The following is a 25,173-nucleotide window of genomic DNA, read 5'->3' on the forward strand; positions in this document are numbered from 1 at the left end:
AAATGTTCCCGATTTAGCAGCCCTGATTTTATGATCGCATGGGGGCCGGGATAGGTGACAGCATGCAAGCTCAGTGGGGGGATTAGCGGGAGGGACGAGGCACAGCCGCTCCTGTCCGCGAGGATGCCCGTGAGGATGGCGTCGTGGATGTCTTCGAGGATGCGTTCGAGGATCCCTGGGGGGAGGTGCGCCTGGCAGCCGAGGTGGGGGCCTGTGTGGGTGCTTTCGCAGGTGCCGCCACGGGTGGTTTCGAGGATCCCGGCGTGCCCGCTTTCCCGGGCGCCGGCGTGGGTCCTGACTTCTTGGGTTCCAGGAGCAGGGAGGAGCTGTTTTCGTATTCGAGTCCCAGCATTCTTCTCATTTTATCCCTTATCTTCTTGGTGACCATAATCCCATCCAGGATACACACGATTGCCGCTGTGAGACACTGGGTCTGTCAGACACAGGACACGGGAAGGAAAGCCTGGGTTATTCTGCAGCTCAGCCGCAACCTGTCTTCCCTATCCCATCCCAGGGGGCAGGGGGCTGCAGGTGGCCGCTTGTCCCCTTCTGACCCAGCACTGCCTATTTGGTGTCTGCCTAGCTGACAGCTGTGGCACATTCTGCGATTTGCAGAGCAAGGGATTTTGGAAATGGTGGGTTTTGCTGCCAGTAATGACCTTGCCAGATGCCTGAGGCACCAGGAAAGGACCAGAGAAGAGTATTGGCTGTAGGAGGCTCCAGATAGGTATGAGGTCCTGAGAAGGCCCTTCAGTAGAAAGGACTCCTGGGCTTTGTTTGAAAAGGGCAGGAAGGAGTTCCCAAGGGGACCAACTGGGAGGAAGAGAACTTCAGATCGTGGACAGGGGTCTCCAAGGAGTGTGGTGTGGCTGAGACCTCTGGAGCTGGTGAGGGAGGGGGCAGAGTTGAGGCTAGGAAGTGCAGAATTTGGGACTTTATTGAGAGGAGAGATCAGGTGCCAGAGTCAGAAAGCCCACTTGCAGTAAGCCATGAGGTGAAAAGGACTGGAGGAGGCAGGGACACCAGTGGGGTGTGGTGGGTGCTCCTGTCATCCAAGTAAGAATTGATGGGGTCCAGATGGTGGGAGCCCCTGGCAGGTAGGAGAAGGCTTGGTGTCTGAGTTAGCAGATGGGGACCAGCAGCGCATAGCACCCAAGATTCTAGGTGCCTCCCAAATCCTGCTGGCTCTGGATGTTTCTCTTCACCGTCACTTAATCCCTGGATGCTTGAATGAACTTTCCCTAGGTAGGTCTTGCCCCAGCTAATCTGTGGGCTCCTACAGGGATAAGGGACTCTATCCCTAACACTAAGCCTGGGCCTGGCACAATCCAATGGGATTGACAAATATTTACTGATTTCAAAGAAGTCAAACTTTTTTTTTTTTGGATTAATTTTTGATTCCATTGCTTAACTTCTTGAACCAAAGTCTCACCTCCCCACTTCCCACCCTCCATCTTCAAAGCATTTAATCTGCCATTTCTTGTGCTCTTCATATGGTGAGCTTGTCCCAGGCTTGTGAGCCAGGGCAAAGTATTTAACCTCAGTTCTCATATCTGTAAAAATGAGAATGGTAAAAATTAAGTCAGAACATGCCTGGCCATGTGTGTGGCACATGCTGGGAGCTTCCTTCCTTTTCTTCCTTCCTTCCTACTGGGCCATTCACTTTTGACAATGTACTTTTTTTTTTTCCTATTCATGTGCTTTTCTTTTCATGTGCTTTTAAAATATAAATCTCTAGTCCAGAAGAGTCAAAATCCTATTTATGGACAAGAACACCTTGTTGCAACATTTCAAAAAATAGTGTGTACATTTTTCGAAAGGGGAGTTTGTACCTATTTGGCGAATGAGTATTAGAATGAAGATTTTCATGAGTTTAGAGTTTATGCAACTTTACATCTTGATGATGGTCTGCTAGTTTCCCTTTGCAAAGAGTTTTGAAATACTGATTTTTTAAAAAAAGATTTATTTATTTATTTGAGAGAGAGCGAGAGAGCAAGTGGGAGGGGCAGAGGGAGAGGAAGAGAATCTCAAGCCCACTCTGCGCCAAGCACTGAGACCGATGTGGGGCTCGGTCCCATGACCCTGAGATCACAACTTGACCCGAAACCAAGAGTTGGACCCTTAACTGACTGAGCCACCCAGGTTCCCCTGAAATACTAATCTTAAAGGGGGTCACGAAGTTTTCGACTTACCCCTCCAACATAGAATAAGTGCCTTCTTTCCATTTCTTGCATCGCCAAGATGGCAACTATTAAAAGGAACACAGCTGTAATAAAACTGTTGACAAGATCCTGTAATACAGAATTGAAAACTGTCAACTTTATGTGAAAATGTGATTTCATAAAATATTTAAATTGGTCAATCACCCATCTAAGGATGGATATCTTTTTAAAACTTTCCCTTTGATTGATATTAAGAGGAACCGTTAGCAAAATTCTTACATCTTCCAAGACATGAGTTTATGTGATTTTAAGGTCCTGGATAGGACTGTGTCAGCAGAAATGGGTTTAATTTCATTAAAGAGTGCCATTAAAAAAAAACAAAACTGACAACTTCCCCATTATATTCTCCTTAAAGGGCATAAGAAAGTGAGCATGTGGGCGCCTGGGTGGCTCAGTTGGTTAAGCAACTGCCTTCGGCTCAGGTCATGATCCTGGAGTCCCGGGATCGAGTCCCGCATCGGGCTCCCTGCTCAGCGGGGAGTCTGCTTCTCCCTCTGACCCTCCTCCCTCTCATGCTCTCTGTCTCTCATTCTCTCTCTCTCAAATAAATAAATAAAATCTTTAAAAAAAAAAAAAAAAAAAGAAAGTGAGCATGAAAAACACCTAGAGGTATGGGGTCCTACCCAAATCAGACCTCCATAAATATGATTTTTAAAAATCCTATTACTTTAAATTAATGTAAATTCTGCATTCTATTCCATAATATATTTTTTAATATAAAATTTAAATTTTAGATTAGCACTTTACTAATTTAATTGCATTCCCAAATCTGTAGGTAGAGCCAATTCTCCGGCAGTTAGTTGGGTCATATTTATTCTGTGGGTTCACATATCCCAGGGAGGCAGGAACCCACCTGAGGAGCAGGCCTGGTATTCTAGAGTGAATGCCTGTGCTGTTGACTTTTGTTCTTTCCTAAGAAATGGCTGGAATTGAGTCTGCCCTAGCATCTGTGGGCTGCCTTTGTCCTTTCTTCTGGATTCCAGTACTGGGTTCTTTAACTGCTAGCCCTAACTGCAGCTTTGTGTGCTAAATAAAGGGCGAGGATGAGTAGAGGGGTCCACTCCTCAGGATAAGCAGAGGCTGGGCTTTGGTAATAGAGCAATAATGGAAAAGTGGGTACTCAGTGTGTCCATGGCACTAGTGTGGGGAGGGTCAAAAGCTCAGGGTGATAGAACCATGATATGGCCTGGATATCTAATTGGAACATTTTAAGTCCTTAAGTCTTGATGTCTTGACTTGGTAGCGTCAGCCTGTCTGGTGCACCTTCCCAAATCTAGCAAGGAGCCCTGCCACCCAGTGTGCAGAATCATAATGGCTCTGATAGAGCTCTTCAATGTGCTCAGTATTTCCCAGTCATTATCTTATTTAACCCTCACAAACACCCTCCAGAGTCAGTATTGTTATGATCCCTGTTTTAAGAGGACATAGCAGAGGCTTAGAGAGGTTTATTAAATTGCCTAAGATTGGGTATCTGCCAAGGAGGGGAGTCAGAACTCCTCTCACTATTGCCTCCCATCATCCCCCCAGGTTGGAAGTGCAGCATCCATCTTGGGCACTTTCTGTGGATAATGGGTCACGGAGGGTCAAAATGGTATGGGACATGTATAGTGGGAGTGTATTTTGTTGATGAACTCTTCTAGCCTGCCAATTCCTAGATGTGTGACCTGGGGCATGTTTTATCATCCCTCTGTATCAACATGTTCATTTTAAATATGGGGATAGTGATTGGGATTCATTGGGTTGATCTGAGGATTAAATGGTATAATGAATCTGAAAATACCAGATAAGTGCCTGGCATCGAGTGGGTCATGGGTGCATCAAAATGTGGACTTGTGATATCTGCCTTCAAAATGTACACAGTTGGTAAACTTTCTGCAAACTTCAGGTGTTCTTCCCATTGAGATTGCTGAGCAAGGAGTCCTATCCCTATCACGGAATGTGACTTGCCTCATGGAGGGGCACTAATTATTTGGACACCTGGTAGGTAACACTGGGGGGACAAGGAGCAGGGCTGGTGAGGGTTAGAAGTAAGATCCAGCTGGGTTCTGTGGGCTGAATGAAAAGTCTGCCCACAGTAGGGCAGGTACAGTGGTTTACAGTTTTGCAAGGAGCTTAGTCCTTTAGGATTATGTAAACCAAGATAGTAAAAAAGTGTGAACAAGGACTCTTACAACTAAGAAATAGGATGTAAACTTTTTAAAACAAAAATTAACTAGCTGTGGCCATAGGTGGTTGAGAATTTAGATGAAAGCCAATGAATAATGATAATACTAATAAATCAACTGTAGACTAGGCTTCGCTAGCCAATCGTTGACTCCGTGTCATAATTCCGTCTCCTCACTGGAATACTAGATGTTCGTTTACTCTGTCCTTACTGTAATTTACTCTGGTCCTTGCTCACAAGGAAGTGCTCTCCTGAACTGTCCTCTGGAGCTAATGTTTGCCTTATATCTAACATTCTCTCATAGATCACACTTCTTGAGCACTTCCTGTGTGTCACATACTGTGCCAGGGTGTTAATCTCATTTGATTCTCACAACAAATTATCCTCATCCTCAATTTACAGATGGCTAAGGAACATGCTTGGGGTTGCTCAGCCAGTAAGTGGCTAGGACCCTCTGCAGCCTGACTTGAGTCCAGAGGCCTTCTCTGTACTACACCCCCCCCTCCCCCGGCAGATCTTTTGCCTTAGACACATCATTGTTGTTGGCCTCATCTTTGGCAGAGAGAGAGAGAGAGAGGGAGCGAGAGATGTTTTCTTCCTGATGGAGTAAAATTGCAGCTGAGCCTTGTCACGTGCCATCTTATCATCTTTTTCTTTCCCCCTTGACTAAATACCCTATTGACTCAGGTAACCTCCTCTGACTAAACTGAGAGGTGGATTTGTTACTTGACTGTTATTTTTCCATAAAGCACCCAAATTGCTGAGATGAAATAGTGTAGAATTTTAACTGGGAAAGAAAAAGATGCTTTAATGGTGAATGCTTATTTTTAAAAATCACTGAATATTAGAAAAAAATTTGAACATTTACAATTTGTTTCACAAAATGTGGTATTTGTAACAAGAATTTATATATAATAAACATTATATAGTATTCAGCTAGCTGCAACTCCCACTGATTCCATTTGTGCCTGGAGTTCTCCAAACATGTGATATAGCCTGATCAGAGATGACCAGAACTGTGGTTTTTCATTAATCTTATTTGAAGGGGGACATTCTAAAGCTGACACTTCCTCTTTATAAATGTAAAGATATTGCTGGTAGTTTGGGAATCATCACTTCTGTAGAGTTTTTGTTTAAAATGTTTATTATGTTCTTTTTTTTTAAATTGCTTTCTATTGGCAAAAACATCTGCTTGATCAGAACTGTTTCTCTGACCATATTGGATAATATTTTTTATAATGTAGGAGTGTTAAAAATATGGGCTATTCAGAAGATAATTACAATTCATACTTTCCTTGGGTATGTTGGCAGATGACACTAGATTCATGGGTAAAATTGATAATGAAGTCTAGAAATGAAGACAGTGACCCCACCAGGGGTGGGGTAAGGAAAGCTGTATCCTCACTAGATGTGATGCAGGCCCATGATACCAAGTCAAGGGCTGGCTGAGAGGTGAACCCATGGGTATCAGAGTCGCTGGCATAGTCTTCACAGAAGCAAGAAGATGCACTTGAGACTGGAGTATGGATCCCCCAGCCCAGGCTCCATCGTCTCCCCGGAGAAGGAGGCCTTGCCAAAATGTGGTCCCAGAGCCCATAGATCTCAGCAGGGCTGTACGTGAGGCTCAGCTCTGTGCTGAGCATCTGAAGCCCTGATTTATCAAACTTTCTGTTTCCCTGCTGGGAGTTTTCATCATTAGCCCCTTGCCAGACAAGAATGGGAACAGAGGAATAAGGAACTCTACTCCTGGGAGCCTTTAAGGAAACCGCCACTTAAAATCAGTACTCCTTACCCTAATGCTCTACCTTGGGGGCACAAACCATCTTGCCAGGAGAGAGGGGCTGTGCATGCTGGATGCCCCCAGTGTGTGGGTGGGTCCTCGAGCCTGTACAGAGCCCTAAAACAGGGACAGTCTGTGTTCTCTGGCTTTCCCCTGTTCCACTGGGTCCCAGGGGACTGCTGCAGCATGATGCCAACACATCTCCAAGTCCACCTACTCTCTGAAGTGACAAGCAGCCCTCTCCTAGGCACCCAAACTCTCCCTAACCCAGCACATTGCCTCCCCTGCCAAGGCCTTCCTGTTACCACCCAGTGGAACTACCCTTCTGAACAATCTCATATGTACACGTCCTTCACCTTAGGGAATCTGGAAGAGAAGGCTAGAAAGGAAGGGACAGGATAGGAGAACACAGTTTTGGATCCTTTTTTTTTTTTTTTTTAAAGATTTTATTTATTTATTTGAGAGAGAGAATGAGACAGACAGAGCATGAGAGGGTCAGAGGGAGAAGCAGACTCCCTGCCGAGCAGGGAGCCCGATGTGGGACTCGATCCCAGGACTCCAGGATTATGACCTGAGCCGAAGGCAGTCGCTTAACCAACTGAGCCACCCAGGCGCCCCTGGATCCTTTTTTGATGGGTCTTTTAAAAAACCTTCCAAATCCAGGGGCGCCTGGGTAGCTCAGTCGTTAAGCGTCTGCCTTCGGCTCAGGTCATGGTCCCAGGGTCCTGGGATCGAGCCCCACATCGGGCTCCCGCTCAGCGGGAAGCCTGCTTCTCTCTCTCCCACTCCCCCCTGATTGTGTTCCCTCTCTCGCTGTGTCTCTATCAAATAAATAAATAAAATCTTTAAAAAAAAAAAAAAAACCTTCCAAATCCATTAGATCACACACCATCTGACCAACTGTGTTGGTTAGTATGTGGCTGCTTGGTTATATGTGCTGCTAGTCAGTTGTGCCTCAGAATAACTGAGCAACCTTCATAGTTTTCCAACTGTGGAGCTCCTGGGAGCTCAGCAGGCACGTCCATGTGAATCACGCTTTGGGGCTCCTATAGTCATCCAAAGGGAAGAGAATACTCTGACCCAAGGATAGAGGTAGCAAAAGGGGGCCTGGCTTTATCAGAGTTGACCGAAGGCCTGCAATTCTACAAAAGTTGGCCTGAGCTGTCTGTGACCACTGTGAGAACAGTTCCTCGCATAGGACCTTTCTGGTTCATTCTTAGGAGCCCCCAGTTCTTGCCTTTGTCTGAGACACTTCCTAGATATTCTCCCCGGACCCTACATCAAAGCATGGTGCCTTGAGGCTCCATCCAGCCCTCCAGCTTTATAGCAGTGGACCTTTCCTCAGAGGGCTCTAGTCCACAGCTGACCTTGGTGCTGTGGTGCCCTCAGTCACCTGCCCTAAGGACCTGTACCCGCCCTCCAGGCTAATCTGTTCATCTCTAGCTCCATATTTTAAGGAAACCACGAGGAGACAGGAGAAGATACAGAGAACATAAAATTTAGAGAATCCGAGGAGGATAACAATGAAGGGAGGGTGGAGACAGAGAAACCATTGTAAGGCAATAGGGCAAAAAGTCTGGAAGGAGTTTGGGTTAGAGCCAGGCCTGAGTTTCCAAGTGACTGCCTATGGCCATGAGCAACTTCATCTCTTTCATCAAGTCTTCTCATCGGCTAAACTATAACCTCACTGGGTTGTTGTGAGGATTAAATAAGGCAACACGTATGAAAAAGTATCTGGCACATACTGTGAGCTCAAAATGGTTTATTTACCTTCCCTTCTTGAAAATCTCCACGGACAGAGATTTTAGTTTCCCCTCAGAAACCTCTTTATCCTTATAGCTCTCCATAACTAAGAGGGTCTTCCATATGTCCAATTAGAGTTGCTCATATTTTGCTTTGTCTGCTTCCTGTTGCTCTGCACTCTGTGGGATAAAGAGAGCTCAGCAGCTTTTTTAGAAAATCCCTCACATGCTTCAAGAATGTATTTTGAGTTTAGCTCAATAGCAACCAGTCCTACCTTAAGGTTAGAAAAAGGTACTATAAGGAAGTGGGCTGTGGGAGAGGCCTGACCTCTGAGTTAGGATTGGTCACAGTGCAAGATAAAATGGTAAAAGCCATCTAACTACTTTATGGGGTCTGATGGACACTTTGTAAGTGAATGTTAGCTTTTGCTTTGTGCTGAGCATTGTGCTATTTGCTTTAAACACATTTAAGTGCTGCAGGGACCCTATGAGGTAGTTATTATGATCACCCTTTTCCTTTGCTGAATTTCCTAGATGGGGAAACTGAGGCTAAAGTTCACACAGCTAGGAAGGCGCCAGGGCCAGGAAGTGGGCCCATGTCTGTATCTGGACAGAACAGTAGTTCTCCAGTCTGCAAGGATGCAGAACCTCAGGCTCCACAATAAATAGGATTTATCTGAGACCTGAGGGATTAGCTTCAGGAATTTTTCAGTTGGTAAAGAATATGAAGTTCTGGAAAAAGCTACTAAAGAAGGCAATGCAATGTCTTTTCTTGAATACTCCACCATGTGGCACCTCTTTGGGCGCATGGACCCTAATATCCATGAAAAGATTGACTCCTGCAATCTTTCAGGGTGTGGGTGACAATTTTCTACAACTTCGCCGTGCCAACTCTTGCTTATGCAGGGGAGGAAATGTTTATAATGTTAGAATAGCTGCTGTTTGAAAAGTAGAAGCATGTGCTGTTTTACAAGCAATGGATGAGAAGTGTGTTTACCTACTGAATATACTAATTGAAATTTTCTTTAGGACAAGCTGCAAAGTACCATGTGTTCAGTGCCATAATGAGATGGAAGCAGGTGTGTGTGTTGGTTGTGCTATGGACAGAAGTGTCCAAGGAATCTTTCTGGGTGTTAGGCCAGTTTCTCCCCTGGGACTAGGGCAACACCCTGTCACAGCTCAGTTATGTTCTTGTCCAGAGAGATAGCTCTTTTGCTTTCACTTGAGGAGAGACTTTACTCTGGGACCGAGGGCAAAGCTTATATTTGAATTATGCAAATAAACACTTACAAGTAAGGGCCAATCTAAATTAACCAGCAAGTGCTGAAGGGTTAGCATATATATTAGAATAAAAAAAAGAACGATGCAGATTTCCAGAACTGTGATGGCTATAAACGGCTCATTGGCTCTGGCAATGACAAAACAAACTAATGCTCCTATGAGAAGACCCTGCAATAAAAGAAACAGGATTTATTTTAATGCACATGGGCTAGGAAAAAACAAAGCAAACCCATAAACTGTTAGAATGTAAATCTGATTATATTGCACTTGCCTGTATTGTTTTGTACAGACATTTTATTTGCAAAATTTCTCATATTTCCAAGAAATGAAATAATACATGGAAATAATAAAAGTGCACATTAAGTATAGAAGAATGAAAAATAACTCCAGTCTGGGGCACCTGGGTGGCTCAGCAGTTAAGCGTTTGCCTTCGGCTCAGGTCATGATCCCAGGGTCCTGGGATCGAGCCCCGCATCGGGCTCCCTGCTCAGCGGAGAGCCTGCTTCTCCCTCTCCCTCTGCTGCTCCCCCTGCTTGTGCTCTGTCTGTCTCTCTCTGTCAAATAAATAAATAAAATCTTTAAAAAAAAAAGAAAAAGAAAAAGAAAAATAACTCCGGTCTCTTTCTTCTCCCTCAACCCAACACTAGTCTATCTCCTGAAAAGTAACTACTGTTCACAGTGTTTATTTCATACTGGAAAGAAGTATATACAAGTAGAATAAATATATACTGATTTTGATAGAAAGAGGTAGAGCTCCAGTTTTCTTTCTTTCTAAACTTAGTGCTGATTATCCCAACATCATTTATTGGGAAACACCAGTATTTTCCCCGCTCATCTGAAATCCAAACTTTATCATGTACTAAATTCCCAGGTATATTTGGGTTTCTTTTGAGACTATCCTCTTCCATTGAGGTGCTGATTTCTTCTCTAGTACTTTTGCAATTATAGGCAATTTATTTTATATTATTGTCTGACCTAGTCCCCCTTTCAGTGCTCATCCTCAGATTGTATGTGTCTCCCATGTTTGTCTTGGTCAAGTTCCCCAAGCTAAGCCTGTTGGTTTTTTATTTTATTTTATTGATTTATTTTTTAAAGATTTTATTTATTTATTTGACAGAGAGAGAGACAGCGAGAGACGGAACACAAGCAGGGGGAGCAGGCTTCCTGCCGAGCAGGGAGCCCGATGTGGGGCTCGATCCCAGGACCCTGGGATCATGACCTGAGCCAAAGGCAGACACTTAACCGACTGAGCCACCCAGGTGCCCCAGCCTGTTGGTATTTTAATTGGGATTTCATTTAGCTTCTAATTTTGAAAGATTAAAAGATTTACTTTTACTATTTAAGAACAAAGTATATCTTTCCAGTTATTTTTAGTAGTTTTGAAATATCTGAGTTTTTTGAGTTTTCTTGATATAGGTCTTTCAAATTTATTTCATTTAATCTTAGATAGTTTACCATTTTGATTGCTGTTGTAAAGAGAAATATTTTCTTCTATTTTAAATGCTTGTTTGTTCATTTCTACTGAGTTAGTAGAAATTATCTTGTTCTAACTTGTTTCACAGTTGATTTTGAGTTTTTTAGGCAGTGATATCAGCTGAAAAAATGATATATTTTGCCTCATCTTTTCAACTGTTACTTATTTTTCCTAATTGTGATGATTAGCAGTTCTAGAAAAATACTGAATAACGGTATTGATGAGGGCATCCTCTTTGTTCCTCATTTAATGGGAATACTTCTAATGCTTAATTATATATGATGCTGACTTTGGGGTTTATTTTTATAATGTCGATAAACTATCTATGTATTTCTATTTTATGGATCTCTTTTTTTTTGCAATCAGAGATGAATGTTGAATTTTGTCAAATGTGTTCTTTTCCTTATTTGATATAGTCTCCTAATTTGTTCTCCTTTTACCTATATTTTTGGTTATTTTATTTTTTTTAAAGATTTTATTTATTTATTTGAGAGAGAGAGAATGAGAGAGAGCACATGAGAGGGGTTAGGGTCAGAGGGAGAAGCAGACTTCCTGCCGAGCAGGGAGCCCGATGCGGGACTCGATCCGGGGACTCCAGCCAGGATTATGACCTGAGCCGAAAGCAGTCGCTTAACCAACTGAGGCACCCAGGCGCCCTATTGTTGGTTATTTTAATAGAGTCCTAATACTGCATCATCATGGTGTATTTTTAAAAAAGTACTGAATATTTTCTGCTAATATATTAATACTTGTTGCTTTGATACAAGTGAGATTTCTATTTTCTTTTTCTGACTTCGTCAGGTTTTGATATCAGTGTTATACTACTTTGAAAAAATAATTCAGAAGGGCTTCTTCTTTCTCCATTCTTTGAAAAAGTTTCAGTAGTATCAGAACTACATCCCATGGAAGTTTGAAAGAGTTAATGTGTAAAAAAGTCTGGCCCTGATAAATTTTTGAAAGATACTCATTTGATTTGTTCTCATTTTCTTCTGTGTTTACGTTGGTCTGGTTAGGCTTTCTCTATTCTGGGGTTAGTTTTGGTAATTATATTTTCCTATAAAATAAACTATTTCTTTCAGTTAGGTTTATTTGTTTTGTAAAGTACTCTTGGGGATCCTCAGTTTCTTCATCCTTTGTGATTATTTTCCCTGTCTGGTGTCTAAATATATGTTCTCTTTTCACCCTTTTTTCCCCCTATTATACTAGCCATTGGTTTATCAATTTTGGTCAATTCAATTATTTTTGTTTGCTAATTTATACATTTCTGCTCTTCACTGCTTCCCTAATTCCCTTTGTGAGGGAAAACCTGAGAAATACAAAGTAAGACAGGAAAAACAGTGCTGGTTTAGTAATAACGGTTGAGTGTGGGGAGGAGCAAGGTGAGAAGGGAGGAAAGATGAGGCAGAACAAACTGGCTGGCAAAGGGAAGTCGGGAAGTCGGGAAGCTTTTGGGAGTTGGCGCCCCCTGGGACTCACTCCCCGAGGCCGCACCCACCCCGCATCACCAGCTCTCTCTGCTCACCAGCCTGAAGATCTTCAACATTCCCGTGGGCGAGAAGAAAAAATGCTTGAAGCTGTCCCTGAATTGGAGCGGGACTAGGGCCCGTCCTTCAGCACGCTTTTGGATGGCGGCCTTCTCCGATTCGCTCTTGGGCGCCTGGGTGGGTGTCCTTGAGGTTGCACCTTGCGGCGCACTGGGTGCTACGTTCCTGGGTTGCGCGGCCGGCCCTGAGCGTGAGGGTGTCCCCGGAGCTGCGGCAGCCCCTGGGCGTACGGGAGCTGAGCGTGAGGGTGTCCCCGGAGCTGCGGCAGCCCCTGGGCGTGCGGGACGCTGCTGCTGTTCCATGCTCCCTGTGGGGGTCCTGGTGGTTTTGGCATCCATGGTGGGCCCCGGGCCTGGCTGTCTCAGGCTGGCCCTGCCGTTTTGAGGTTGCCGCCGCCGGCAGGCTGGCCCCTGGGAACCAGCGGCGTGCCCCAACGGCTGCCGGCCTCCTGTCCCTCGCGCGCACCCAGCTCTCGCTGCCCGCGGACAAACCAGGCCCTCCAGGCACCCTTGTCGCCATTTGGGAGGAGATGCCACTGCCTAGCCTGGGAACTCATTATCCCTGCAACTCCACCCCTCCGTGCTGCCAGCCAGCCAGGAAGGGGACTCTCTGGAGACCATTTAGGGCGGCCGGGTGCATTCTTCTCTGCCACCCAGATGAGGAAAACCCAATCAGGATGAGGATGAGGAAAACCCAATCAGATCAGGATCAGGGCTGACTTGGAGATGACCGTATGGGAGCGCTGGGCACAGAGTTCCCACATCTCTTCTTCCAGTTCCCATATTGAGATTAAAATGAGAACAACTACAGGAAATATGGGGAGGAATAAATATATTTAATATATTTAATACTTAGCATCAACTAAAAAGTAATATAAAATTACAAAACTTATATTTTGTCATGAATAGCACGTTTCTGATAAGGACCACTTGGATTAAATAGAAGCTTCCGGTAAATAAGGACCCCGTCGGCAATACAGCACACTGCTGTCAGGAGTCCAAACACCTGGAAACAAACACACTTTGTCACTGTGGTGGCCACGGTCTGGAGTTCGGTCACTCACACAGGTTTTAAGTGGTCTACCCACTGGCTTCCTCTCCTGCCAGGGCCACTTCCACCTAATACTAAAATGGGAAGAGACTTCAGAGATCATTTCATTCTCATTCCCAAGTTTTCCCAATACCTGCCTAGAAAAAGGGAAAAGATAACTTAGGTGAGCAGAAATAATATTGAAGTGGTGTGGGCTCTCAAATACTTGCCTGGATCTCTTGACTTGCTCCCCCCATGAATGATTTAAAGCCCTACGGAAGATATTTAGTTATCAATCAATGTTTCTACCCCAAATGTTCAACTGCCTTTCTTACTACAAACTCTACTGGAGGGCCAAAGTTAACAGCAGCTCAAGATTAAACCAAAGGAACAGTAGCTGTGATAAACACTTTAGAGAACTGGAGTGATAAGATGATCCAAAGTGAACTCTTAAAGGCTGGGGCTACATCCACTTAAAGGGTGGGATTCTAAATAGGCCTCAGGGGGAAAAAAATAAGGTAAAGGGAATAAACTAGAACTTGGTCTTTAGGTACTCTGATGGCTATTTGAGAGCTGGTGCTGGGCTGGAAAAGAGGGATATCATTCCTTGCGTGCTATTTGGTCATTTCCGTCCAATGGCCAGGAAGTCTGGCCTCTTGGCTCTAGATACCACTCCATTTTCCATCCTGAATCTCAAACTCAGCTTGTTAGGTTCTGACCACACTGAGTACTTCCTACCTATCCTTCCATGACTCTGGTACTCTGCATGTTGCTGGTTCCTCTACCTGGAACCATCCCCCTCATCTCCCCTTTATTCCTGGCAAGCTGAGTTTCCACTGCCAGAGCGAGGTAGTTGCTTCCTGTTTTCTGTGCCCTGTAGTACTCTGTCAATAGCTTATATACAGCTGTTTACATTTCTCTTTCCTGTATTAGGCTCTAAGCAATCTGAGGTTAGGGTAGACTCATGTTCTAGTCCAGTGCTGTCCAAAAGAAATAGAATGTGAGTCACCAATGTGAGCCACATAGTTTTTTCTAATAGCCACATTAAAAAGAAAAAACAAGTGAAATTAATTTTAATAACATACTTTGTTTAACCTAGTATATCCAAAATATAATTTTAATTTGTTATCAATATAATAAAGTTATTATGAAATAATATACGTTTTTTGGTAAGTCTTTGAAATCCAGTGTGTATTTTACATGTATAGCTCATCTCAATCAGACCAGCCACATTTCCAGTGCTCAGTAGCCACATGTACTAATGACTACTGCATGGGACAGCACAACTCTATACTTTGTCAGCAACTGCTAAAGTGCACCTTTGTAAACAATGAATCAGTGAATGAATGAGTAAGTGAATAAAAGTACCATTGACTTTTGAACAACATGGGTTTGAACTGCATAGGTCCACTTAACACATGGATTTTTTTTCTGATAAATATAGTAGTACAGTCCTATAAATGTATTTTCTCCTCCTTATGATTTTCTTAATAACATTTTCTTTTCTCTAGCTTACTTTATTGTAAGATACAGTATATAATACATATGCTATAGAAAACGTGTGTTAACTCTTTATGTTTTTGGTGCTTCTTGTCAATAGTAGGCTACTAGTAGTTAAGTTTTTGGGAAGTCAGAGTTTAAAAAGTTTCAGCTGTGTGGGGAGTCAATGTTGTTCAAGGGTCAACTGTAAATCCTATGCCTTGTCCCTCTTTCTCCATAGTAGAGGGATAAGATTATTTTTTTTGTTTATAAGTTTAAAAAAATATTTATTTATTTTGAGGGGGAGGGGTAGAGGGAGAGCGAGAGACTCCTCAAGCAGACTCCCTGCTGAGTGCAAAGCCTGACATAAGGCTTCATCCCAGGACCCTGAGATCATTACCTGAGCCGAAACCAAGAGTCGGATGCTTAACCGACTGAGCCACCCAGGAGTCCCGGGATAAGATTATCTTTAAAGATAACTGGGGGAAACTGCTGTTACAGCACTATCTTATTTTTAGAATAATTCTCATCCCCCATGAAGTTGCTTGGGGCTTAGTAAAGAGATGAAAAACCATGGATTGTGACATACATGACTGTCTGAGAATGGTTAGTTCTCCTAAGTGGCCCATACTATGGAAAGACGAGGAAGTAGGAGGGAGATTTATTTAAGATTTTTCTGATTCACATCTCTAGGTCAGAATCTAGAAAAGCCAAATGATTTTGAACCTCCTATAAGAAGTCTCAGAAGAGAATCAGATGGAACTAAAATTCAATTATTTGACTCTTGTTTATTTTGGCTTGCCTTCCAGGATAAATTCTGATTAAACTGGCTTGCTTCTCTTCAAGCAATGTTCAAAACAAATCCTTTACTTATCAGGTTTCCTACAACCTTATCACGAGACATCTTGTATTATATTCTATCTGAAGAAAGCTCTGGACAAAGAATAGCTGAGCTCAGAGCAATCTGTCTCACCTTAACAAGTGGTATGTATCCTTTTCTTTAAAAGGGAGAGCTTTGAAACTCATCCATGGTCTTTTGCTTGACATCAGGTATCTCAGAGCTAAGTGTAACAGATTCCAGTAGCTTTTCTCAGTCTAGTCTAGCTCTACATGTTGATGCGGAACATAGAGGAACTATTATTTGGTTAACTTCTGTTTTAGGGTGAAATCATATTCCTTCAGATTAATCAGGACATGTACTCACACAAAAGAATATTAAGCCACTAGGGACCATACACTGGCCTAGGAAACCCAGGGATGAATACAGTGTAGATTTCTGTTCTTATAATCTGTTTTTCAGGTAAATGTGAATACTAATCAAACCTGAAGCAAGAAATCAGAAAGACCTCCACTTACCCCTCCAAGGACTATAAATGTTGTGGTTTCTGGTAACAGTGCCAACACAGATACGATTATCATGAATACTGCTGCTACCATTGAGTTGATAATATCCTAAAACACAGAATAGAAAGGTCAGCTTTACATGAAGACTGCCAGAAAACAAATCAGCTGCCTAGAGATTTTGAAAGTTCCATCTTATTAAACAAATTTAGTTTTTGTTTTTTTTTGAAATCCAACTGCCCCAGTAAAATGACACCTATATTGTATTTGGTCTACAGTGATGCCTAGTGTGTCTCTTAACCTATGAGTGTGTCTCTTAAGTGTGAGAAAGGTAAATCATCTTTATTCTGGAATGGTTTATATCTGTTTACAAATAACTGTAGGCCGGAAGGTATTGTTAACAGAAATATCAGACTTCAAACTCCTGGTTAACTTAAAAATGTGGTTATTAAAAAGAAAATAGGGGCACATAAGTGGCTCAGTCGGTTGAGCGTTCAACTCTTGATTTCAGCTCAGGTCATGATCTCAGAGTCCTGAGATTGAGCCCCAAGTTGGTGGCTCTGTGCTCAGCTCAGAGTCAGCTTCAGATTCTCTCCCTCTGCCTTCTCCCTCCTCCCCCCCACCATTCATACACTCTCAGTCTCTCAAAAATAAAAAAATAAAAAATAAAAATAGGAAGAGGTTCAATGGGGACAAGATTAGATTCACGTAGAAAGAAAAAAGCTCTCATTTGCAAGAAATATTGAGACTGTCCTAGGTTAATGTTCCTCTGTGTTGGATATTTTGCTCTGCTTCAAGGCAAGCCACACCTCTACTTCAGACAGTCCTGCCTGCTGTGACTAATTCAGGTAAGTGTATATGAATGGCTTTAGGTAAAAGTGGTGTTCTAGGAAGTGCAGACAACTACAGGAGAGAAAAGGATGCACCTGTCCTGAAATATCAGTGACCCTTAATGGTCATTTAAAACATCGTTTTTATAATGAAAACCAAACATCAATATACCATGGAGTAGAATGTTAATTACAAAAAAAAAAAAAAAAAAAAAAAAGGAGATTTCAAGAAATTTTGTGCCTGTACTTGGATACCACTGCAAAGCCCTGGGTTGGCTCACTGTGCTTTCTGTCATTGGAACACTTGAGGGGAACAGTCAGAGAAGGCCTGCACTACAGACAGTCACTGCAGCTTTGGGACAGTGATAAACATAATAAATCTGAATGTAGATGACCACGCCCTTTCCTCATCAGTGAAGACAGTGGCCATGAGGCAGAAGTTACCTTTCCCCACTGACACATTAATTGAAATCCTCAGCCATCTTTGTATGCTTCACTTTTGTTACAGTCGAAGAGCCCCAGGCAGCTTCTCCAGGGCTGTGCTCCAGCTCCCATTCCCATGCACCACTCTGCAGGAACCTTATTCTCTTCATGACGTTTCTTTGTCCCTGGCAGCTTTCCTCAACTCTGTGGCCCCTCTAATTATAGTTGTCTCTCTTGCCCTGCTCAGTCTAACCATTCCCTCAGCTTTCCGGTCACCTGTCCACTCGAGGCACACCACTCTGGTAAAGGGGGCCTCTAGTAACACATCCTGTGAATATATATTTTTTCCAGGGCTTATTTTTCTCTCTTTACATGTGACAGTATTCACCACTCCTTTTTGAGATGTTTTCCTCTCTTACTTTCTGTGACACGGGTCTCCCTTGCATCCTCTCCTGCCTTTCTCTGCCTCCTCCTCCTTTTCACCCCATATGTTGGCGTTTCCCAGTTTTACCTTCAGTTTGCTCTCCACTTTCTCCGTGCCATTTAGGCCAGTCCCAGAGCTCATCTACCATCACAAGGTGATGATTTCCAAAGCTGCAGCTTTAACTTCTCACTCTCCTGAGCTTCAGACCTGTTCTGAACATTTCTATCTGAATATTCCATAAGCAACTAAAACCTAGTATTTCTCAACTGAACTTACTGCATTCCTCTCCCTGACCCTTCCTTAAACCTATTCTTCTTTCTGTACTTCCTATCTCATTATCATCTCAAGATATTTAAATGGCAGATATTCTTAATTCTTATTTCCCTAGTCCTATCAACTCTACCCATTCACCCCTTTCTCTCTAGTTACTGTTATGACTGTAGTTCAGGCCTTTATAATTTTCATGCCTGGATTACAGAAACAAAGTTTTAAGTGGTCTCTCAGACCTACCTCTAGTTTTGTTCCTCTTTAAGCCATTATTATACAGTTTCCTAAACTGTAAGCTGCTAATGTCACTCTCCTACTTAAAAACCCCTAAAAGCTTCCCATGCAGTTGGTTTAAAATGCATGGCATATAAAGCCTTGCATGCTCTGACCTCCTACTGCCTCCCAAGCCTCCACTCTTGCCCCCCCACCCCAACCCAGTGCCTCCACACTCTCCTGGGTATGCATCTATCCCAACATATATTACACTGAATTGCTCATCTGTCTTGCTTCCTGGCTATATTAAAAATTTCACAGGTATAAGATTTGTGTTTTGTCAAAGAACCCATTACGGAAGCTAGGATTAGCAGACACTGAACACTTGTTGAATAAATGATTCCATTAGATCAAGAACAGAGAGGAATCTGGGTTTCATAATGGAATAATCCCGTAGTTGACCATATAGCACCATTTCTCAGAGATTACAATATCAGCAAAGTTTGATCCTCAGAGATTTGGAGACTAAGTTTCAGTCTACACATAGACCACCCTCTCTCCCAGTGTATTCTGTTAAGCTTAGGGCTCCAAGTTTATTACGACAACATGTAATAAGCTCCAGAAAATTATACTAAAATGTATTAGTTTTATTAACCTTGGAAAGCAGAATGTGAAGAGCAACTATATAACTTTTTGAGTCAAGAGGATATAGACCTCATGTCTTTGAAGAAACCCCTGGAATAATTTAGCTTAGCCCTTTCCGCTACTAAATGACATTATCTACTCTGAGGGCCAACTGACTAAGCCATTGTGATCTCTTTTCCTAGACTTCCCTCCAGCCAGGTCCAGCTCTAAAAGTGTGATCAAGTAGGAGTCTGGAGAGTTGCTATGTAGATCCTATTTCCCAGCTTTCTCCTTTTGGAACTTTTTCAGCTTGTGATTAGCTTGAAATGTGCATCACTGGCCTTCAAAGGTGGTTCTAGAAGGTACCACTTGAAGGCATGCTTAAAGATCCACAGTCCTCTCTCCTTAATGGGGGTTATCAGCTTGGATATTAGCACTTTGGAACCCAGGAGGATGAAACGAGCGCAGCCGAGGAAGATTTAAGTGCAGCTACCAGTCCAGCCAAAAGTGGGAAGGGCCGCAGGGGGTCTTAGGAGGGAGACCTACAGAGACAGGATACCGGAGATGAAATTTGGAAGAGGAGAGAGAGATAAAGCCACTCAATTTTCCCTAGAACTGGAGAACAGTCCAGGCGGAAGGGACGCGTTCACCTTAACTAGCATCTCCAACTTGCCTATTTTGACGGTTTCCAGAACCATTTAGGCACTTCACTGGGCAGTTATTCTCAGTGCTATAAGTATGGCAGGTGAAGTTCATATGCTACTAAATAAGGTTGTACTGGATGAGTTATTTAGCATTAATGATTACAGACATTCTTAAGTAAGATAACATTGTGCTTTATTCAGCCTCCCAGATTATTTCGGTTTTCCATTTAGTGATCAGGATGTGCAAGATGTGGATACTTGTGTCTCTGCTTCCATCTCTTTCCCCAATTTTGAGGCCATATCAACATGTACTTAAAAGGGAGGTATAGATTAAGAATGCTCTCTAATTTTCTTAGCCATGATCTTGAATTTATATTTCTTTAGAAGATCAACATTTAAGGAATTCTCCTAATAGAAGGGTCAGTCCCATCTACTGGTAGATGGGGGCTCAGAGGAGAATTTATGCTCTGTGGTTGCTAAGGGACAATACAGAATACAGTAGCAGTGGGTAGAGTTCCTCCTTCCTAAGCCTATCAGACATTTCTTAAAGGCTTAAGAAAACTAAAGAATAGCTTATTAAAATGTCTCACTATGACAGGAAAAAAGTAGTTAATTTTAACAATAAAACTGAACACTTACAAGCAAAGGCCAAAATAAAAAGTCTATTAATCGATCAAGTCTCAGTATATATAAAATTATGAAAAAGAAAATAACAGTGACTTCAAATCCAGTGATGACAATGTATGGTTCAGGGGCTTGTGCAATGATAAAAAAGGTCATGGATGTCACATTTAGCGCCTATAAGGATAAAGAAAACATGATTTATTCAACGATTACTGAATGCAAGTTTAAGCTGTAAAAATCATTTCTAAAGTAACTAAATAAATGGGTTTAGGCCATATATACACACACCTAAAGGAGGAATTACTACAATGTATGGATGTTGCCTTCTCTTTGTGTTTTAGGGAACTAGGTGTCCCTCTCTGTTATTCCACTTGTACACCTAATACCATCTCTTCCCATATCTGTTCCCTTAGTATTTTCCCACTACATATCTTCTTTTCTCTCTCAGACCTTCAATCTCTCCTCACTGGCTCCTTTCCACATCATACTATAAACATATCCAAGTTGTCTTCTCTTAAAACACACACACACACACCCCTTCCATTCATCCTGCTCCCCAAGAAATTCCTGTTTTCTATTTCTCCCTATAATTCTTTTAAAAAACATCTGTATACTGACTGCTATAATTCCTTACCATCTGCTCATCAGGCCTTAACTCTTACCAATGTGGAATCTACTGTCAAACTTAAACTTAGAATGTTGCCATGAAAAATACTGGAGAAAAGTTTAAAATAAATTGTTAGAGAAAAACAATTCTCTGAAGAACCCTATGTGGGAACAAAGGAAAAAAAAAACTCCCAACAATTCTGATGCTTCACTTTTTACATATTTTCTCTAACCTAAATAGAATGCAATCAGAATTGATGAATATTTTAAGTAAAAAAAGCCCCGAAAAGATAATTAATCTAATCCAATCTCATTTACAAATGAAGATATAAAACACAGAAATGTTAAGTGACCTAAAGGAAAAATAAGCTGATGGGTCCCAGTGAGTCTGTCAACATCATGTTTTTAGGAGCTGTCATGTTATAGCTCTATCCAAAATCTCTATGTTATTGGAAAATGGTTTTGTCAAGAGTTTTCCCTGGCTAGACTCTTCTGATCAGTCTGTCAGCTAGTAGCATTTACACACTCTTTTTAACTTTAAATCTATATGGGCTACTTATTCATAATTCTTTCAATTACTTTCTTAGTATAAAAATACCCTACCTTTAAACTTCTAAATTGATCAGTTTGATTATATAGCAAATATAATCATTTTATAAGCCATTCTTTATAATTAATATAATTACAATTAGCAACATTTCACCTCAAACCACTTCATTTACTCTATTGAACCACAGTCTTGAGTTCATAGGTTATGAAATCTAGGGTCACTTTTTCAGTCCCCATCTTCTGTAAACTTTCTGCACCATGGAATTTGACACTGGTGATTAATCCATTTTCTTAAAAGTTCCTATGATTTCAGTCACACTGGATTCTCCCCCAATCCATTATTTACAGCTCTTCTATCATTACTCTTAGCCTTTGTCTCCAATTCTCTTTTAAATATCCCACTAAGATCTCAGACATTTCTTCATCACTCTGTGGCAACTGCTTTTGCTCAGATTATTGATGATTTCAGAATTACTAAATTTAATGAACATTTTTTAGTTTTTATCCTATTGGACTCCCATGGCTTAATTGCCATTGGCGATCTTTTTCCTATTTTTCTACTCCTTTGGCTTGCATGTCACTTTTCCTAGTTCTTATACAACTCTGTAACTATCCTCCCTTGGTGGGCTTCTCTCCTTTTACCCATCCTTTTAAAATGCTGGTATTCCTTTAGATTCTGTTCACGACCCAATCGACGAAAGTGGGTTCCTATCACAGATCAATCCTCAACATCTCAAACATAAATAGCCATTTGCAGTCTCTATCTGAATACCTATAGGAATCTCAAATTCACCATATCCAAAACTGAACTCATCTAGCCTGTTCCTCCTGTATGCACTATCTTAATTGGTGATACCACCATCTATCTTATCACCCACCCGAGAAACCTATTATCAGTGTTCCTAATACTCCCCAAAAATGATCGATCATCAGGTCCTGCTGATTTAATGCTAACCATCTTGGGAACTCACTCCCTCCTCTTTGTCCCTACAGCTACTGCCCTTCGGTATCTTCCCTGAACTACCACGACAAAGGTATTACAGTATAATTTCTAAAACGCAAATGCACTTCTCAGCGGCTCCCTGTGATCTTTAGAATAGAGCCTACCTCTCATCATGGTATTCAGCCTTCCATCATTCAGCTCCTGTCTACTTTTCTAGCAGAATTTCTTCACAGTTTATGCACAGGATAATTCCAATGTTTAATTCTCAAATTGAACTTCTGGTCCTCCTCCTACATTTGCTTTACCCACAGGCTTTCAGTGGATGGCAACTCCATCCTTCCAGTGCTTCGGCCAAAGACTTTGGAGTTATCTTGACTCCTCTCTTTTTCTTATACCACATCCGGTTAATCAGCAAATCATATTGGGGCTACTTTCAAAATATATCCCAAATATGACCATTTCTTGTAGCCTACCCTGCCAACACCCTGGTCTGGGCCACTATCCTCCTTGCCCAAATTACCATAGCTCTAACTGGTCTCTTGGTTCTACCCTTGCCCTTGCAGCAATCCCCTCCTGTCCCTCTGACCAATCTATTGTCAACATAGCAGCTGGTCTATTTTTTTTTAAATGTTAGTCAGATCATATACAACCTTACTCAAAATCTTCCTCATCTATCACTGTGTCCCCAGTCACTCCACTCCTGTCATACTGGTTTCCTTGCTTTTTCTTGAACCCTTCAGGTACATTCCTGTCATAGGGCCATTGTAATGTATGTTCCTTTTTAAAACACTTTTCCTCCAGATATTCTCATAGCTAACTCCCTAGCCTCACTCAACTCTTTGCTCAGCTGTCATCTCAACAAGGCCTAACCTGACCACTCTATTACTGGAATCTGCAACCTTCCTCCCCTTACACTGCTTTCCTTGGCTTTACTTGTCTCTTGTTCCATAGCACTTACAACTTTTTACAATACTGCATCATTTATTTATTGTGTTTACTGTCTGTCTCCCCTGCCCTCCCACCCCAATATGTAAACTCCATGAGGGCCAGGGATCTTTGCTTTGTTCACTGATATGTCCCAAGAGGCTAGAACAGTGCCTGGAACATGGTAGGCTTTCAATAAGTATTTGTTGCATGAAAAAAATAAGGCAACGCTCATCTTGTTAAAACTTGCTGCATAAATCATGCTGTTTTTTTGCCTCCATGTCTTTGCTCAGGTGGCTACCCCTCAGACCCCACTCTATGTTCCTCTAGGAAGTTTCCTGATACCTCTCTTTCTCTTGTCCTTGGTTAAATGTGAGACTCTTTGGCCTATCCCCATCTTACCACATATTATAGCTATCTGCTCATAGGTCTGTCTCTGACTAAACTGAAGAACTCCATGAGTCAGGGACTTTGTCTTGCTTGTTCTTGTTGTTCCAGGGCCTAAGTCAGATCTTAGAATACAACTAAATACTCTAAATGTTTGTTGAGGGAATTGATATGTCTGAAACTAAACATTTCTCACAAGATCTTGTTCCTCCTCCAGTGTTCTTCCAGAGCTTTCAGTACTGGGCATAAAACTCCAGACTCTTAGGTCACTTCTTCCCTGATTATTTACTCCTAACCCAAAGTAATCTTTCTGTCCTTTGAACTCCAGAGTAGTTTCCTAAACCTCTCTTATGCACTCTGACTTGTATTACATTACAGTCATTTCTCAGAATCACAGACTTTTGGTGTGTGAGGGACCTTGTATGCAGTTTGTTCTACACACTCACCTGAGTCTGAATCTCTTTTATAGCATCCACCCTAGGTGCTCATCTACACCTGTTACCTCTGCTGTTTGGGAATGTACTGCCTTCCCAAGTGATGTGGCCACTTAATTTGGGGAACTTTCCCAATAGAAAGTTCTTCCTCATATTAAGTGGAATTGTTTCCCTGTAGCTTTTAACTACTTCCATCTCCTCCCCTATAGGTCACCTCCTTAAAATTTAAAAATTATTTTTTCCTTCTCCTCCCACCTCCCTTTTTTTTTTTTTGTTCCTTCAACATAGTCTCCTGTGCCAGTCCCCACTTCTCTAACTAGCCAGGGCACCTTCCTCCAAATGATGGTTCATTCTCTCCAGACCTCTGTTCCGAACTAGCTGCAGCGCGCCCGGCACGCCTGACGCCCCGAAGCCGGCAGCCCGGCTGTCCTGTACGGGGTACAGGCGCAGCTGACTGGCCTGCTAACCTGGGTACCTGGTGTGCAGGTCCAAGTGGGGGCCGCTCGTGCAGACATGCTTACTTGGCTTTATGAATGTGTCTGTGAACCCCTGAAGGGCAGGGCAGTGCCTTCTTTCTCTCCTTCTGCCCCCGGGGTGCACAGTGAACCGCCGTGCCTCTGGGAGGCCTAAGCTGAAAGAGAAGGTAGGGGATTCCTCTTTATACTTGAGAGCCATCTCCCGCTGCCCCTGAGCACGCCCCAATACCGCCCCCACCCGGTGGCCCGGCCTCACCAGCCGCAGCATCTTCACGTGGCCTTTTACGCTGAAGCAGAAGGGGCGATGCTTCGGCTTCAGGGTCGACATCATGCCTGCAGACTCAGCAGCAACAGCAGCACTTCTCTCCCTCACCCCTTCTCCTCGCCTCACAGCTCTGCCAGGCCTCGTGCGGCGATAGCAACCGCTACCGCCGCGCGCCGCCCTTCTAGGATTTCCGCCCTCGCGCGCGCATGCGCAGGTCACTGCGGCCCGCGCTCGTGCGCATGCGCTCCACCGGGGCTGGCCGCTTGCCGCTCTCGCTTTTCGGGCTCCTGGGGTTCGCCTGCCTTAGTTCTGCGGACCTAGCGGGGGGCACGCAGGCCTGCCCCTCTCAGCGCCGCCCCGCTCCGCTCCGCCCCGCCCCTCCAGGCACCAAAGACAACTGCTCTCCAGCTCTCCGTAGGGGCTTTCCTGTCATGGAGTGCTTCTGGAGGGGGTTGCAGGGAGGGGTTGGGAGTGTTCAGGAATG

At 42.9% G+C, this 25,173-nt stretch overlaps 3 protein-coding genes across 7 annotated transcripts in view; 1 reads left to right on the forward strand and 2 right to left on the reverse strand.

Annotated features, from left to right (window-relative positions):
* The window catches only part of TK2 (thymidine kinase 2), an 87,166-nt gene that overhangs the window by 29,464 nt on the left and 32,529 nt on the right, over positions 1 to 25,173 (forward strand). For 2 of the 3 annotated variants that reach the window (XR_013444373.1, XM_078063472.1), the window contains exon 3: positions 15,525 to 15,699. Coding sequence is in view for 2 of the 3 variants with exons in the window: in XM_078063472.1 (XP_077919598.1) it covers positions 15,564 to 15,699 (136 nt within the window). In the remaining variant the exon portion in view is untranslated. Of the gene's footprint in view, positions 1 to 15,524; positions 15,700 to 25,173 lie in introns of those variants that run through there. The other variant, XM_036115175.2, reaches the window with a different exon arrangement.
* On the reverse strand, positions 6 to 12,961 carry LOC144378705 (uncharacterized). The gene is made up of 3 exons (XM_078063473.1): positions 12,186 to 12,961; positions 2,193 to 2,291; positions 6 to 433 (listed from the first exon to the last, which is right to left on the reverse strand). The coding sequence occupies exons 1-3, from the start codon at positions 12,543 to 12,545 to the stop codon at positions 83 to 85; spliced, it is 810 nt and encodes a 269-aa protein (XP_077919599.1). The 5' UTR covers positions 12,546 to 12,961; the 3' UTR covers positions 6 to 82.
* On the reverse strand, positions 13,022 to 25,023 carry CKLF (chemokine like factor). Of its 3 annotated transcripts, XM_036115173.2 has the most exons (4): positions 24,681 to 25,023; positions 20,121 to 20,279; positions 16,072 to 16,167; positions 13,022 to 13,212 (listed from the first exon to the last, which is right to left on the reverse strand). In XM_036115173.2, the coding sequence occupies exons 1-4, from the start codon at positions 24,753 to 24,755 to the stop codon at positions 13,096 to 13,098; spliced, it is 447 nt and encodes a 148-aa protein (XP_035971066.1). In that variant the 5' UTR covers positions 24,756 to 25,023; the 3' UTR covers positions 13,022 to 13,095. The 3 variants fall into 3 exon arrangements, with proteins under 3 accessions (XP_035971066.1, XP_077919601.1, XP_035971067.1); XM_078063475.1 differs by lacking the exon at positions 16,072 to 16,167; XM_036115174.2 differs by lacking the exon at positions 20,121 to 20,279 and having other exon boundaries at positions 24,681 to 25,020.

The sequence above is a fragment of the Halichoerus grypus genome, chromosome 15, assembly GCF_964656455.1.
Source record: "Halichoerus grypus chromosome 15, mHalGry1.hap1.1, whole genome shotgun sequence".
Taxonomy (NCBI): Eukaryota; Metazoa; Chordata; class Mammalia; order Carnivora; family Phocidae; genus Halichoerus; species Halichoerus grypus.